The 17998-nt window shown below is 40.4% G+C and overlaps 1 protein-coding gene across 2 annotated transcripts in view; it reads right to left on the bottom strand.

Moving 5' to 3' along the window:
- The window catches only part of LOC111330894 (uncharacterized), a 28403-nt gene that overhangs the window by 9853 nt on the left and 552 nt on the right, over nt 1–17998 (bottom strand). Inside the window, exons 1-9 of one of the 2 annotated variants that reach the window (XM_022935875.2) lie at nt 15792–16090; nt 13332–13393; nt 8233–10459; nt 7715–7944; nt 3767–7232; nt 3383–3482; nt 2908–2975; nt 230–292; nt 61–117 (exon numbers count right to left, since the gene is read on the bottom strand). In XM_022935875.2, coding sequence (XP_022791610.2) covers nt 61–117; nt 230–292; nt 2908–2975; nt 3383–3482; nt 3767–7232; nt 7715–7944; nt 8233–10459; nt 13332–13393; nt 15792–15860 — 6342 coding nt within the window. In that variant the 5' untranslated portion in view covers nt 15861–16090. Of the gene's footprint in view, nt 1–60; nt 118–229; nt 293–2907; nt 2976–3382; nt 3483–3766; nt 7233–7714; nt 7945–8232; nt 10460–13331; nt 13394–15791; nt 16091–17998 lie in introns of those variants that run through there. The other variant, XM_088745069.1, reaches the window with a different exon arrangement.

Below are 17998 nucleotides of genomic sequence, written 5' to 3'. Positions count from 1 at the left end.
CTGCGACAATCGGAAAAACATGATGTACAAGAGAGACTTAAGAGCCACATGTATACAAACCTCAATGCAGTTGACAGCTAGGTGATGCCCTTGATACATTTTGACACATTCCCCTGTCTAAAGTGACAAAATAAAAGATAAAGCTCTAAGAAGGAATTCAATGAGCAAATTTATAGAGCCACGACCGATTTTATTGACACACGATCAAACAAGGGAAGGACCAACTCACCTGAATGTTGAATGATCTCGTAGTTTTATCGGTGGAACAAGTAAACAGATAGCCATTGTGTACCTAGAAATAAGGTAAGGTAAAGTCTGTTTACGAACCTAGTGGCGCATTAGGCCGGTGCTTAACTCCGTAGCATGAAGCGACTAGGAGTATTTCTAAAACCCCTGGATGGGATGCCAGTCCATCGCAGGGTTACTCCCAGCATTAAATTGCCGGTACCCATTTAAACACCTGGGTGGAGAGGGACAGTGAGAGTAAAGTGCCTTGCCTCAGAACACAACACAATGTCCCCGGCCGGGGCTCGAACCCGGACCACTCGATCCGGAGTCGAGCGCACCAACCAAGAGGCAACCGCGCCTCCACACCTAGCAATAAGACACACTCTTAACTCTTGGTTCACAACCGTCGTTTGTGGTAATTACTCAATCCCTTGACTCAGAAAGAACATTTATCAAATGACCCGACTGGCCCTGTGCCCACAATCCCATAGAAAACCTAGTGAAACCCGACGTATGTAGGACCGGACGGGTTGTCCTGAGCCGGTCCTGAAAAGGTTGTCTTGCCCCGCCCTCACCCAGTTTTGTTGCAAAAACCTTGAAGGAAAAAAAAAAGACCAAGAAAAAAAAATTGGCCGCTCAGACTGCATATGGCTACTTCTGCCGCATCCCACATATTCATGGGTCAGGCTTGATCCACAAAAGAAAGATGATTCAAGAATATACTGACTAATTGACACTCAACCACCAAAAATTAAATGGTGACAAATAATCATATTAACACTAATAATAATAATAATAATAATAATAATAACAATAACAAATCCTCCATTTTATTAATAAAGCAATTATCTACAATTTCAAACCATTCATCTCATTATTTACAAATTAGATAATAATAATAATAATGACAATAATAATAATGATAGCAATAGTACTAATAATGATAACTTATTGGGGCTAGCTCAAGAACCTCACTGTTCCTCTATCGGTCTATTCTCTAGGCTCCAATAACGATCAAACTAGGCTTCTTTTAATTTTAACTTTGATTTTACCAGTAAATTACAAATTGCGTTCTTATTTCATTGTAATTCCATTTTTGTGAGACTTTTGTTTCATACAACAAGGCATTCCGCGTTGTGAGTTATTCCACCATACCGCCGTTCCATAGGGTCACTCTAAACTCGGGGTATCGTATTTCGGACCTTGCCCGCTTCGCCAATTTAGCCCTTTTGAGCATTTGTAGCTGATTGAAATTGCAACGTGTTCTCTATTTGAATATATATTATTATTCTTTAAAGTTTCCACGATGTGCAGATCAAACTTATTTAGTTATTTCTGAGAGGAAAAGTCTTTTTTCAATTTCGTGCCGGAGACGCCACTGTGAATCTATTTTGAGATGTTTATCATCTTTTCTAGTGTCACGGCAAGTTTCTATCATGCGCCGATCACTCCTTTCAAAACATTTCTGCAAGGTTAAGCTTTGTTTTTTCAAACGCCATCCTGAAATCATTGTGAGATGTTTAATATATAGATTTAACCAAGCCTAAAAGCGGAGCTCCCAAATTTGTAATATTAATGATAACATAAAAGATGTGTATTTGCCAAGACTCACCTGAGACACCCCTCCCTTCATTTTGATAGTCTCCCCTACCCTACCCGTGCAATCTGAAGGCACGTACGTACGTACGTACGTACGCTCAGTAAGTCACGTGACAACCAAACGAAAAGAGGTTGACCATATTCCCTGGGTATGGGGCTCTGCTTCGCGCGCGTGCGAGCCCCGCTATAATTTTCTTATGTAGTGCGGAACAAACAATAAGTAACATCGGGAAACCGTATGATCACGTACCAATTCCGAGTAACATCCGAAGCGATCCGAAGAAATCGTCAGCGAACGTTGAACGTCCGAAGAAGTTCCGAAACAGACAAAAGCCGAAAGCGAGGAATATCGGGTAAAACTCGGCAGACTTCGTTGTGAGCGAAGAAGTCGTTCGTATTATATTGTTACACTCAAAAAACAAAGGAAAAGTAATAATTGTAGAACCTTTTTTATGGATGTCCTGCGTACGCCCGTCTATCGCATTTACGTTGAAACATTATTCCCGTAATTTAGTGGTCACATGATAACACGTCAGATAAAATGCTGATTGACTGAATTTGGAAAATATTTGGTTCTCGGTCATGATACACGGACCTTGCTGTACTCGGTCTCGAAAGCCGGTAAATTCAGTCCGTCCAAATGATATAAAGTAAAAATAATTAAGAACATCGCTTGTTCGAGCCCTACCGAGCAATATTGACCTTCGGTCGCTTTGGTGCGGACCCTACTGTGCTCTTTCCGTACTACCGCAACTTTAGGCTACTATTCCCCATTTCGACCCGCGCTCAGTTAGAAAGGAGTTATTACTTTTCATAAAAACAAGTATGTATTCAAGGGCCTTTCAAAATGAATCTCATCTCGCATATTTTGTACGTAATAACAAAGATTTACTGTCTCTGTAACAAAGTGTCAATAAGTAGGAAACAAACCAGATTTCCTTTAAAATGTTTCCTACCAGAATTAAACTGGTAGCAAAACATGATTGGCATTGTCTCAGATTTTTAACGGTCCACCGGACTAGAGCATCCCTGTCCCCTCCTACAAAGGCAACCGTGTGAAAAAAATGCGAGATATCTCACCCTTAACCCGCAGACAGCTCCAGTGTGTCCGGGAAACTTGGTCGCCAGTACACCACGGAATCTCCCATCTGAGAAAGTATTCATACAAAGCAGTTACGAACGTGTACTGCATCTGTGCAGCTTGCTTCAAAGAAGTAAATGAATGTTGGAAGTTTAAACGACACCCAAAATCGTTGCGTTAAAGTAAATTCAGAGGAAGCAATTCGTTGGAGCACCGATATTCACGGGACACAAACTCTGGTTCTGTAAAACGTTCCCTTACTGCCTTTGTTTCTGTCACCTTCATTGAAAGGACACCTATTTGGGGAATTCCCGTTTAAGTGCTGCGGAACTACTCTATTTGGAGATTACACTTTAAGCGTGTAAAGCTATAGCACAGAATCCATTTATTTCAGCATTAAAAAGATATCGCAAGTAAAACAAGGTACACGGACATGGAGATCGAGAAACACGGTGTCTTTGAACTTACACAAACCTTTTGGGTTCTGCAAACTCTTCTTAAGCGACTCAACAGTTGAGGAAGGAATTTGTAGATGACTCGGACGGCTGGATTTCATATTCCCTGACTGGCTATCCTGAAAAAAAAGTAAATACAAAATGCACAGCTTTCATATGATTCCTTGTAACGGTTCCGTGGAATGGAGAAAAATCAATATTGCGTGCCAGGCTTGGATGGAACACTGGTCCATCGCAGGTTACCCAAGCTTTTGGATTAGTCTCTCTGAATCCACCCATAACTCTGGGTGGAAAGAGAAACTATAAAATTATCGTACCAAGCACACACACAACAGTTATGTAGAGCCGGGTAAGCACGCCCAAGATCAGTAACGACTCATTCATTTTAACACGAGGCACTTACCACATCTCGTGTTGGAATTTCATCTTCCGTGTGGCTTCTTTCTTCGGATCCAGGTCCTTCCAGGTCAGTTGTGGTCGTGTGAGCCGCGGCACTCCCAACTTGATTCTTAATTTTGGATACAGGTTTCTCCTTCAATGGAAAGGTGGAGGATTTGTTGCACGAAGTGTCCGCCATCTTACGTCGTTTGACAGGAATAGCGTCAGTTTTATTGGCTTTCTCTTTCTCTCTAAGTTGCGTTTTGTTCAATTTGTTTTTTTGTACCTCCTTGGGGTTTTTCTTCTTCGATTGGAAGAGACTTGATTTTTTCAGCTCTTTCGTCGTCTTTCTGGACGCGTTCTTTTCGTGAATAACCAATTTACGAGGTAAACATTCCTCCTCCACTATATTTGAATTATGGTGATTCTCTGCACTTTGTGACCTGGACGAGCTGGTCTGTTTTTTAGTTTCGTTATCATTTGATTCACGCAAACCTTCACTTTCCTCTTGACATTTCCAGCGCTCCATGTTTTCTCGCACTGACTGTATTTTCTTTCTATTCGCCTCAAAGGTCTTGGAGATACTAACATCTGAACTGCTCTTTTTCCTAAATGGCGCTTTCTCTGGATGATAAATTGGTTTCACTTTCTTCACAAGACCTTCTCTCGCTTCGTTGTCGTTGTTTGCTCCACTTGGATTATGCATAGGTGCATTCCCAAGGTTTCCTGAACCACGAACGGCACCAAGCCCAAGATCTATGCCAAAACTGTTGGTGTCACTTTTTTTATGCATGTCCGAGGTCTCTTCGGCAGGTTCACTGCACGCAGCTTTAACGCTTATTTGAACCCCTGACGATATGATATTCTTAGCCCCTTCAATAAAACTGATCTCTTGTTTTGATGATTCCGCTTGCTTCGCGACGTTAAGCTTCTTTAAAACTTTTTGATGAGGTAGTTTTTGGCGGTGAATTTCGCCTGTCGAAACAAAGTTAGTTGCAGTCCCAATACGTCCACCGCTAAAATTACTTTCATTTAGCAAGGGTTCTTTGTCTTTGGCACGGGAAGTATTGTCACTGCTATAAACCTCCTCTTCCGCGTCCTTGTTATAAGGCCCCCGATGAATCTTATCTTTGACGACTGAAACATTGTCCTGACATTTATTTTGCCAAGCAGAATAACTAAGGTTTGAGGTGTCACTTTTACCAGACTCAGAAGAAAAAGACAATGATTCCTTACCATCAGCGGTAGATACACTAAGTTCTCTCGTTACTATTTCAGTCCTAGTCGTTGGCACTTGCCTTTCGTAACAAGCATTTTCGAGAATACTCAGTCTCTGATTACGTAGCTCTCCCATCTTGAGAGTAATTTTTTGTTCCTCACTGCTCAGAGAATCCAGTTCCGTACATAATTTCTGAATATGCGAGCGAACAGATTTTAATCTTGATTGCACTGCATGCAAATTCTGCAGCTGATTTTGCTCTTCTCGTTCGATCGTCAGTAGTTCTTGAACATTTATTCCTGGCCGGTAGGTGGCTGCAGTGTTCTCTTTAGCAATCGCTTGTTCTTGTTTCAGTCGTTTAATCAGCTGTTCACTTGATGAACTTGAGGAACTTTCAGATCCTTCTGTGGAATTTACTCGCTTACGCTTTATTACTGAAAGGGTCCCTGGACTGGCTGCCTCCCTAATGCCAAGCTCCATGCTGGTATTTAAATCGATCAGGCCTCGATCTTGAAGTACTGAAGGTCTGAAAGGTGACTTTGAATTATCAATAGTAGGTCTGGTCGCTGCCAGTGATCTACCCTGGTTGACAGAAGTCCCTGGTATTTCTTCGAAGTATGAGGTCGAGCTCAAATCAATAAGCCCTCGACGATGAAGTTCATTTGTATCCTCTTTTGCAGTAGCAGCTTGTGTACCTAAAGGTAATGCATTCGTTGAGGGTAACATAGCACCTGACCTTTTGAACAAGCCTCCTATATTATGGCCTGATGAAATCAAACTAGTCTTTTCACGTCCTTCGCTTGTCTCGCTTGAAGGCCTATTGAGAAACCGATTCTTATCACAAAAGTTTCCTCGTTCAAGAAATGCTGCTCGTGAAGAGCCTTCACCGTGCAAATTTTCTTTCCTAACCAAAGGCGAGTCTAAACTAACACTCCTTTGCCCTCTACTGCGAAGTCTCGCAGGTAAGGGAGATAATTTTCTCCCTTTATCAATCTGATCATCAGTTCTTGTTGAGTCTGTGAACAGTGGATGAGATCTACGACCATCAGAAGACTCAACCGTTGAGCCACTGGCAGCACTCAACACTTTTTTGCTATTGTAACGATCAGCTAAAGCTTTGCGGACTGCTGGAGGAAGATTAAACCTTGACAGATCAAGAGAATAATTTGGAAGCGAAATCGTAGGAGATGGAGACTGACCACGTAACAGAGGTGACGTACAAACGTTTGAGCCTTGAGGTGATGGAGAATGGATGCGAGAAGCTAATTGGGAGGATTTAGTGGAAAGTTCGGACGGCGATTTGGACATTTCTCTACCTGGTCTAGTATTGAAAGGATTTACAACGGAATGAGGAACCCCGAGAAGCTTGGTGCTTAAGTTCAAATCAATCATTTCCGTGTCAGCATTTGAGTTCGGAAGCATACTTGCACCAGACGGATGTCCAAGTCTGTCGTCCTCTGCCGCTTGAAGATTTTTGTGCCTCAAGCTATCCAGAGGTGCTCGTGAACTTCCTGTCAGGGCTATGGTCTCATTCAGGTCACTATTAGCTGCATTAGACGATCCACCCACTGCCGCACCATGGTAAGGTGCAGTTAAACTAGGATCGACTGTTGGCCTTGTATCAGCTTTCAATCGCTGTTGGTTCCAAGATTGATCATGCTTCGGTCCAGTTTTGTAAAGATCAATTTTTGGACCATCGGTTTCATCTGCCGAAGATCCATGAAGCGCAAGTAACTCTTCAAGGTTCGGCACAGTGCCACTCAAATCAATACCGGTATCTGACGTTGTTGCAGCTTCCAGTGTGATACCCAGAGGCTTCGTCGGTACCCTATCGCTCGAGTCAATGTTTGGTCCACTCCTTCCATTTGCCAAAGACTCGTGTGGAAATAAGGTCCTTGGCACTCCTTGAACAGTAGAGTTGAGATCAATTGTTCCAACAGGGTCACGTGAGACTCGGGACTCTGCGTGGGGCACCTCTGGACCTCGTGGGGCATCTCTAGACCTCGTCGGAGCATTCCTGCCGCCCTCACTTCGGTTGTTGTCCTGTTTATCATGGATCTTACCACCGTCCAAACCAAGACGCTGCGGCGGATGACATGGGGGAGTTATTGGTCTAAAGATTTGCGCACCATTTTGGCGATCATCCACAATCTTCCTTAACGAATCAGACTCACCCTCATTTCCCTTGCACTGGTTCCCTCTCGCGCCACGATTTTGCTGATTGGTATTTCCCTCTTCCCTTTTAAACACTCGTTGATGATATGGACAGTATCTGTGGTGCAAATTGCGAAAAGTTAACTGCACGAATTGACTGGAATTCAAAATACAAAGTGCCAATTGTAGAAGTTTACAGTAGACTATGACGAACAAACCCCTCCCCCCCCCCCTAAACAAACAACATTTTCAATTTCATTCTAAACTGTTCCCTCTTCCTCAAAACTAATACGCCATGGAGACGGTCTCGTGCTCATTGAGATAACTTGCTTCAAGACTTCTCTCACTTAGGCGAAAGATAAATTTAAGAAACTTTTGTCTCAAGGAGAAAACTTGAAAAACTCAAAACCTTGAAAACTCAGAGGCCAACTTTAAATACAAATTCTGGAGTTGCGGGAGACGTCAACTTATACCTGTAACGGCTGTTGGTTGGTTCAATCTTGACTGCTAAATTTTGTTCACGAATTCCACACAGGCATAAAAATAACAAATTTTTACAGTGGGCGAGATATTAGATGAAGATAAAAAACGGTGCCGTACTTGTTCTCAGCGACTGCACCACATGGTGTTCCGTCAATGTGAACAATACTGCACTGCGACTGACAGAACGGTAACTGGGAGAAAACAGGGACACCCCTTGAGCTGTTGGATTTACTTGGAGAAGAAGTTGAGCTGTTCACAGTGGATGCACTGCCGGTGGAGATGGTAACATTTTCCTCACTCGACGACGATGTCACCCTGGACACTGGGAATGCAATGGTGTTCTGGTCCTGAAGAGAAAAGTAAATTCACCATCCTATAGTCCTCGATGGGTTGACATTTAGCAAAAATAATTGAGAAAAGCTTCCCACTAAGTCAAATACTTAAACCTCCCGTAGCGTCCATTACATCACCCCCCCCCCCCCCTCTCTCTCTCTCTCTCTCTTTCTCTCTCTCTCTCTTCGAATTATCAAAATCCAAACAACGTGAACATTTAAAATTGGTATAGTGTTCGCTCATTTACTAAACTGCCCATAAAGTAACTATTGGTTAATAGCCTCCTTATCATCAAATTTTACCTCCAAGTCTTTAGGCTCTTTCTTTATACCGAGCAAAGCTCTAAGTTGTTCTTCTCGCTTTTCCCATGGCAAGGAAGCAACTGCTGAAATGGTTGATAATTTATTCACTTGTTCGCTTTCTTTCGAACTGTTTCTTCCTTGGTTATTGGCTGTTTTTTCTTTTTTGCTCTCTTGCAATAAGTTACTTGTCTCATCAGCACAATTAGTCGAGTAACCCTCGTTGTCTTTGCTCAAAGATAAGAGTGATTGTGACTGTTCATTTACATTCAAACCAAATTCTTTTTGGCCTCTTGCAGATAACGAAGAAAATGCACATTTCTTTCCTGCTTTCTTGAAATCCTGAGACTGACTCGTTTGCTTATCAAGAAATGCAACCGAATTTACCTTCCCATGAGCAACCGTCACTACTTCTTTACCATTTTTGATCGATTTCAGGGATTCGTCTGAAGTTTTTGGAGCAGGATTTTCTACCGTCTTTTCAATCGTTGCTTCTTTAGCGAGGGCTGGCGCAGAGGTTTCTGTTGGCAGTGAGGATTTCCCATTGGTTGCTAAAGAGGATTGTGGGTTGTTGGATGCAGATAAGGCTCCTCTGGTTTGAAGGGAAGACTCCTTTATGGCTGTTATGATGGAACTCTCTTTCAATTGTAAAGTTGCACTAATTTTTGTCAACACAGAAAAACCCTCCTTCACTGATGAAGAAGAATTCCCTTTGACTGACAGCAAAGTGGCAGCAGCTGACGAGGAGTCCATTTTGGAAGATAATGGACTAGCACTATTGTTTTCTGACAAAGAAGGTTCTCCTTTTATGGGTGGCGAGGACAAATCTCGAGCTCCTTTAGCTGAAGATAGCGTATCCCCTTTAACAGATGAAGTTGACCCCGTTGTGGTTGTTGATGCGGTGTTTTGTTTGGCACCCCGATCACCTTTTCTCGCTTCGGGCTTTTCGGTAATCGAGTCCTTGAAATCCATTGTTGATTTCCCATTCCTGTTTCCTTTAACTTGCTGAGAGGAAGCCCCAGATTTGGTCTGATCTTTCTCCTCATCCATTGTTTTGTTCCCATCGCTGTTCTTTCCTTCTAACTCCTTACCCTTTGGTGAATGAGAGTTGACCTCAACGTTTTTTGAAGAACTATTCTTACTAATAGGGACATCTTTGTTCTGTTCTTCTGCTCGAGTCAGTTTACGTGGTTTACTCTTCCTTGCACTTTTCCCACTAAGACTCTCTGAAGAAGGACTTGTTTTTACTTGTGACCCTTCTTTGAAGTCTTTGTCTCTGTTGTCTTGTGAGGTCTTTCGTCCTCCTGGATCCTGTGTGCGGGGTGGGGATTCCCTTTGGCTTCGATTATCAAGACCCTTTCTCCTATTTTGTCTCGAATAAGTTCGTTCATCATTTTCTCTGGAAGTCGTAAAACTCGATTCAACCACACTTCTTACCCTCGGACGTTCTTCATGAAATGATTGCGACGAAGTACTCCCACGTCCACTGATTCTGTCCCTCAGATCACCAGGTTGTCTTTCATCAAATACCCTTCGTTTACGGCCTGGAGGATAATTATCTGAAAAGCTGCTATCATAGTTCCTTGAATGATTCATTCTAGCATATTCAGGGATGTATGAAGGCTCTCTGAAATCCCGTTCATTGTCAAAACCATTCCAAACTGGGCAGCCGTCATTTGCATCATGAGGCCATGGCGGGTTGGGCCCTCTACCCCTTCTCATCTCTTCTTCCTGATAGTAAAATCCATACTCCCCTGCACGACCAGCTGGAAGCAAGTGTGGGTCCAACAGACTCGGTATTCCTCTTGGTGGACTCTGGCCAGGATAACCCCCATATGGAGGCTGATGGCTCCTACCACATGGAGGCTGATGGCTCCTACCATAGCCATTCATGATTGCTTCCCCGCCTGGATCACTCAAGTAATTCTCAAAAGTGTTTACACCTGTCAAATCATCTGCAGCCCAATCAGACAGTTCTCCTTCTTCTTTTCCTTGCGGTTTTCTCTCCAGTTTCTGCTTTTCTGGGATCTGTGGTTTGTGTTTTTCTGACTTCTGAAGTTTTTCTTTGTCTGAACTTTCTAAGTGCTCTTTATCTGGGCTCAACTCATGGTGGTGATCTTTCTGCCATTTGTGTACCTTCTCCTGGTGACTGTCACCATGCAAGTGACTTTTAAATTCGGAAAGGCTTGTAAATTCCCGTTTGCACAAGCTACATGGATGCTTGCAATCTCTACAAAACAAATGGAATATAAAATACATTTTCAAATGAGCAAGCAAGAGATTTTTTTCCATAAGGTAAATACTGAAAATTACCTACATGTATCCTGAGGAGTAGTATAACTTAATTTTGTTTGCCTATGTATAAATTTTAAAATCAGTGCCATTCATTGTCAAAATCAGATTTTAGCCCGGAGAAAAGTGACCCACAGCATGTTTGTGGTTAGCCTCATGACTTTTTTTTAATGTCTGAGCATTATTACTTCCAAGACTACTGGACTACTTGTCTTTTTCTCTGAGTTTCCTTTTCTTTAGGTTTCCCTTTTTTCTGCTTTGTTGTGTTACTTACATGTATTTGTTGTCTCACATTTTGGGAGGTGGCAGTTAAAATTCTATAAATTACTGTACTATTGATATCATATAATAGTAAATTTTTTAATTTTTTTATAATAATATAATAAAATAATATATTTATATAGTACAAATTCAATGCTATATACAAATGGACTACACTATATATTTGTAAATAAACTTTCATCTTATATGTACGAGTACAATTAAAAAACAATGCTCGGTCCACATTTACCCACAATTAGTGGTGAAGAAAAACAAAGTTTTGCAATATCCAGAAGTAAATACATCAGATTTGATACAACAATCAGTAACAACCTTCATCATTGTCCCCTCCAGTAAATTGCTTCAGTCTTTCGTGTAACAATGCAAGTTCATGGAAAAGTGTCATTAGCTTTACTCAAAAAGGAGGAGAGTTTGACACCAAATTTATTTCAGATGTTTGCTTATAAATCTCAGTCCCTTTGTCTCGTGGGCTCGACACACAAAACAAGTTCACAACCCAAAATTAAAGATTTAACTAATTCATCTTGCAGGAAGGCTATCAAATCTAACACTTTTATTCTAAATATAGGATGAGGTATTCCAATTAATTCACATATTTTTCAAATGAATAATATCCAAATTTATACATTGTAGGTTTGTAATACTATGTAATTTGGAGATATCAACAAAGTTGAAATGGTAAATTGGCCACCGTAACGATTACAAAAGCTGACGTTTCGAGTGTTAGCCCATCGTCAGAGCTAATAGAGGAATTGTGGGTTGTGTGTGCTTTTAAAGGCAGAAAATGGAGCTACGTTATTGGTGGGAACATGGCAACGAGAAAAACATGAGTAAATTAGTGGAATGAAAAGCATTCATTGATCCATGTGGGATTTAGACTGCGATTTAGACTACGGTTTGTAATACTAGTTGTGTTCTAAATGTACATGTGGTTCAGATGCCAATCTGTTGTGAAGGTGGAGCTTTTTTTCTGTTTTCAGCACAATTATTTCCTTTATTCCCATCACTTCACAGGAACTGCTATACTGGATCCCAAGGGAAAGTATATAAACCAATTCATCTTTGAATATTAGTGAAAGCAAGTGAGATAAATTTAATAATACATTTTAGTCATGGACATTCTAGTCTTCTCACAGGTGGCCCAAGCTCTGTCACAGGCTCTTTCACAGTACATAATTAAAGAGTTTGTATAGTGGTTTAGTTGGACTTGCTTTTGAGCTCTGTAAATGTAAAGTTGTGTGAAATAATCAAAGAAATAAAGTCTTACCTTCGTATAGAGTAGTCTGTGTTGTTCTCCTTGTGATTTGAGGCCGTTTTGATGTGTTTCAGCTTGACGCCCTAAATTACTGTGCATAAAATACGGGAAGGTCGGAAACTTCTGTTGACACATGCCCGCCAAAATCACTCAAAAACAACACTTAAATACTTTCACTCAAATCAAAACTCAGCAGCACAAAAGCCAAGTAGTTTCCCTTTAAGTTCACAGTAAAAAATCCCACAAAAGTCAGTTTGTTGAGCAACCAATCCAGCGATAATTTCAAATTAACGGCCGTTCGGAATTCTTCTAATACATGGAAGGAACTTCTTGTGCAGCTGAGAGACTGTTAATGCGTGGTCAACCTGGACCCTAGTCGAATCTCTGTCAATGGGTCCTCCCCATAGTCTTCTAACACAAACTCTTTACACATACTAAGGTACCCTGGGTAAGAGGATATTTGTAAAAAAAAATCCATTGAAAACAGTGAAGATGGACAGTATCAACAATCTAGTCAAGTCGATGAGTTTACCCGGGGTACCTTAGTATGTGTGAAGAGTTGGTGTTAGAAGACTATGGGGAGGACCCGTTGAGAGAGATTTGACTAGGTTCCAGGTTGACCGCGCATTAACGGTCTCTCAGCTGCACAAGAAGTTCCTTCCACGCATTAGAAGAATTCTGAATGGCCATTAATTTGAAATTCTCGCTGGATTGGTTTCTTGACAAACCAACTTTTGTGGGATTTTTTTCGAGCGATTTTGGCGAGCATGTGTCAACAGAAGTTTCCAACCTTCCTGTATTTTATGCACGGTAATTTAGGGTGTCAAGCTGAAACACATCAAAACGGCCTCAAATCGCGAGGAGAACAACACAGACTACTCTATATGAAGGTAAGACTTTATTTCTTTGATTATTTCACACAACTTTACATTTACGGAGCTCAAAAGCAAGTCCAACTAAACCACTATACAAACTCTTCAATTACTCACTGTGAAAGAGCCTGTGACAGAGCTTGGGCTACCTGTGGTCTTCTAAGATGCAAACATGCAGTACATCTCCTGCATCTTCTCTTTACTGGTTAGCAGGGGATGTTAAAGAACCCAAACACTTCTTGCAAAGAGTAGGAAATGTAGCCCTTGGCATTATGGTCTGGTTTTGTCATTATTTAAACAGGCCCCCCTCTAAACCAGCTTCAAACCCATTCAAACCAGTTCAATAATATTTCATAAATAATTAAATAATATACAAATAAATGAAACACAGTTCCCCTTACCTTCCCTTTTTCCTGCTTAGGTTTGTATTGTGAAGTATGGACCAAGTGTGCTCCTCTAGCTCCTGTCAGGAAAACAGAAACAGTGAGTCAGTAACCTTTTAGGTTGTAGATCCAGAATTTTTCAATAATCAGATAGGATGGATCACTTTCATCTATGAATAACAAAAATGAAAACAGAATGCATTTCTCATCCAGCAAACTGTCCTTTATGCAAGCTTTGACAAAATCTGTCTTAAATCTGAAAGATTGCTTATCTGTGTACTAGCATCAAATTGAGTACATATAATCTGGTTTAAGAGCCTGTGTAGGTGGTGTCTTTTTTTGTGATGCTTGATGAAAAAAAGGATGTGAAGCTGCTAAAATAGCAAGTCAGGCCTCAAGTAGAGAAACTGGACTGTATATTCAAAAGGTTTTTGAGCACCAACACCCAACACATTTCTTATCAGTTTAGTTATTTATAAACAATCCGTATCAAAAGGGATTTCTTAAGACATGAAACTGCAAAAACGAACGCTAAAATCTGACGTTTCAGAGTAGTCATGACTACTCCGAAACGTTGGATTTTATCATTTGTTTTTACAGTTTTATGTTGTAAACAATCATGGCTGAATAGCTTGCCACATGACACTGGTTATCACAGACATGAGAATCAGAGCATCTCCCTCTGACCTTGGGATAATTAACAATTATTCCACGAGCGTGTGTTGGATATGAGATGATAGATAGCCAACTCGGTGCTACGCGCCTCGTTGGCTATAATCATCTCATATCCAACAAATGCGAGTGGAATAATTGATTTATTAAAAAAAAAATGCCCCCAAAATATTAGACAAATCTTCTTGACTTTATTTTGTAAGAAGAAGCCAGATGTTACAATGTACAGATATTAGGTTATGGTATATTGGCTCATATACCATAATGGCTAAGCCAATATAAAGTCTTGAATTGCATTATTCAATGACCCAGTTTTTAATAAAAGCTATATATACCAATACCACCAAACGAAAAAACACTATGATAGCCAGTTGGACCAGAATGACCTAAAAAGAGTACAAGTATCTGACTTATGAATTACAAGGCTGTGGTCAAGCAGTGCCTGGTGGCCCTTGGCACCTTACTTTTAGTTTTTTTCATGCTGGATACCCTGGATTTCACAGTTTCATAGCACTGGGCTCCATACAGTTTTCCCTAGAGCACAGCCTTGAATTATAATTTCTTTACAAGAAAATATCAAATTCACTCAAGAACAGGAGTAGTCACCTCTCATTAAAGAGGTAAAAATGCAATTATTCTATTCAAATAATGTATCTTACCAGCTTGTCCCCATTAGAGACTTAAAAGCTTTTGATCACCATGATAAAAATTCACACAGTGGACTAAAAATTCCTGTCCCTTTGCTTAACACTTGTTAAATTATCTTTTATTTTGTAACCAGATTTTTCCTATTGGGTATCATCAATTTAGCTTCCTGTGTGCCTCCCTTAAGAGATATTCAAGACATCTGATCGGCATGACAGCGATCTCAGTCTTTAGGAATACTAGATCTGTTAGCATGCAGTCAAAAATTCAAAACCTTGTCAATTTGGGCCGGCAGTTCTGCCAATATTCCCATCTCAACCCTCTCATTACTACACAGCTCAATTCTGTGGAGGATACATCAACAACTAACCATGCAGGCTACTATATTATTAGTCGAAAAAATTAGCCAAAATGACAAAGTTGAATAGATATAAACATTGATTAGTGAAGTGTTTAAAAAAAACCCTGAAATCCAAAAGAGAAAATAACCATGAAGTACAGAGATCACATTGGTTTACCCATGAATCAGTTCCTCATTGAACCCGATTGATCATTTTACTAAAAAAAAAAAAAAAAAAAAAAAAGACACGGCAGAAGTTCAAGAAAGTACTTACTACTACAATTTTTTTAACAAAGATTTGGAGTGGTGACCAAATAGTATCACTAAGCTGAGCCATTTTGACAGCTAGAAATTATTCACAAAGATCTTTTTTGAGGTCAGGAACCAGACAAGAGTGCCTCTTATAATGTTGTCATGACATTATATCGTTATATTGCCGGCACCAGAACGTTTCGATTCGCTTGCCGACCAAGAAACGTTCATTATAAATTCATGCAGTTAACGATTGATCGCTTATGGACATGAGCAAGAGGGTACTATAGACCCTACGTCTGAAACCCTACTGTTATGAAAAGATAATAAACATAACGAACGATAATTTTTCATAATGATATAATGTCTTCTCAGTTTCCATCAGTGTACCCATATAGTCAAGATGTAACGTGCTTGGTTTGCAAATGATAAAATCATAGAATGCTGAAATGCTCAAAACACTCATGATAGAAGCTTTCAAGAATATAACTAATAACGCATCTACATGTTGGAGCTGAGCTAAAAGTCGTGTCATGCATGCAAAAAAATTCACAGATGCTTGAACTTACTCGTCTAGTCGTGAAATCCAAGCTGCATAATTCGCAGCTGTAATCGCAGTAACCAATTTCGTCGTCCATATCTTCCTAGCTTTAAAGATGAGCTTTGGTATTTGGTGTTTGGTCGAAAATAACGTCAATTGCCATGCTATTCCAAACAACTCTCTACCTCATGTCTTGAGAGCGGCTTCAAGTTACTAGACGTGTCAACATAAAACTGCTAGAATTTCCATAACAATTGGCCACCGAACAGTCGTGATTTTCAAATGTCGTGTCTCAAAAGGTCACTTAGAACGTGGCGTAGAAGAGTGCGTGGTGTGACAAAAACTGAAGAGAAAACCGGAAACGGTAGATTTTTAATAGCATTTCCGGAAATGCGCAGGAATTCCTTTCCGCCTCATAACAACTTCATGGCTATTAAAAGCCGAACAAACTTCGAATGGGCACTCAGCTAATAACTTTTGGGTCAGTTTTGCTTTGTGTGAAATAAGTATATAAGAATCGCTAAGCGAAAAAGACGCTGACTGTGAGCCTCGTTTACGTTTTTTTTTTTGCCTTTGGTCACCGGAAATACGCGTCAAACTACTACAAATCGGTCACGTTTGGAGCTAAGACAGGATGGGCGTTTCGGAAAGAGGTGGGCTTTACTGACGGAAGCGTTCTTTCCGTTGTAAGTAAATGTAAGAAAATGAGCGAGATTAGCTTTGTTGAGTGCATCACAGTTATGCGTTAGCAAAACGCATTTTTTAATGGCGGATACGCCTGCAACTCTGAGGTTTGGGCGAAAGACAATTTTTTTACTGCTTTTGTGGTGAAATTCAATTAGCTACTTGATTGAAAGTGTACCAGTTTTTAACCTTTAGAAGTGGCATTAGAACACAAGCAAACAGAAAAATGGAGCAAACACCTTCTAATATAACCAATAAATGAGATACAATGAATACATGAAGTTCATATAGTTTGAACTGCGGTATTAGATACGTATGATTTACGATCCTCGCAGTAGATCGTACATCATACGTATCTAATACCGCAGGTCAAAATATATGAACTTCATATATTCATTGTATCTCATTTATCACTTTCACGGGTTTATTACGAATCAACTTAACGGCCTGCTCCCAATTGGCTTGTTAGCTCAATTGGTAGAGCGCTGCACTAGTATCGCAGAGGTCAGTGGTTCGAATCCCATACAGGCCTGATTTTTTTCAGGTCTGATTTTCGCTATTGCATAAATAGCGCTATCTACTGCGAGGATCGTACATCATACATAACCAATAAAGTAAAAAAGGGCCAAGAAGAGGTAAAGAAAAAAAACAAAACAAAACAAATGATTCCCAGTACGAAAAGAAATGAACAAAGCCGAAGTCATGATAAACTTCCCCTGAAAGATTTGGACGTGAGGTCTTGGCAGAAGTTTTCTTTTCTGATTTCCTGTTAGATAAAAGAACCAGCTGTTTTATTTTTGGGCTTAAAGGTTAACATCCGTTTTCAAATTGAGTCATGCCTGTACCAAAGAACTGGCAAGCAATAATAATTTTACAGTTGTATTGCATACGTCTTCTAAAGAAATAGGAATCAAGGAAAATTGAGGTTATGACAAATTAATTGAGCTATCGAACGAATGATGTCCAAATTCTTCGCGTCAGTTCAAGCTCATCAAGTTGAATAGTCCTTTTTACAGTTGTGTGCTTGGTTGCCAAGCCTTTGAATGGGAGTGAGGCTGGGGGTGACCTTGTTTTCCGACCTTGTTATGATACAAACTTCGCTGCCTTTCAAATGTAAATCACTTTGTTGTCAGGCTAACTAGATACAGGTCACTATCACAACAAGGTCACCTTCAGCCTCACTCCAAATCAAAGGCTTGGCAACTAAGTACACAACTATAAAATGGCCTGTTTCGATGTTCGTTTCATTACCTCTACCGTTACACAAAAAAAGGAAGGCCAAGAATCTGGCGAGCTATTTTAAGCAAGTTCAGCTACTCTTAGCGATATTTGAGAGGGCAGGAGTTAACAGTCCTTTTCAGGGCATAGAGATTCTTTTAATATCCTGCCTAATTTGTTAAAAATATTTTCCCGTTGTTTTGTCTGCTACCTACGCGATTTTAGAAGAAATGCTCTTCATCTGGTATTGGTGATAGCTCTAGACAATCAAAGCTCAATGCGCCCGAAACAATATCTGATAATAATGATAATATAGTGAGGCAAAATCGAGCT

This window comes from Stylophora pistillata, chromosome 14 (genome assembly GCF_964205215.1).
Source record: "Stylophora pistillata chromosome 14, jaStyPist1.2, whole genome shotgun sequence".
Taxonomy (NCBI): domain Eukaryota; kingdom Metazoa; phylum Cnidaria; class Anthozoa; order Scleractinia; family Pocilloporidae; genus Stylophora; species Stylophora pistillata.
Note: the sequence above shows the minus strand (reverse complement) of the source record. Positions and strands in the feature narration are given on the sequence as shown.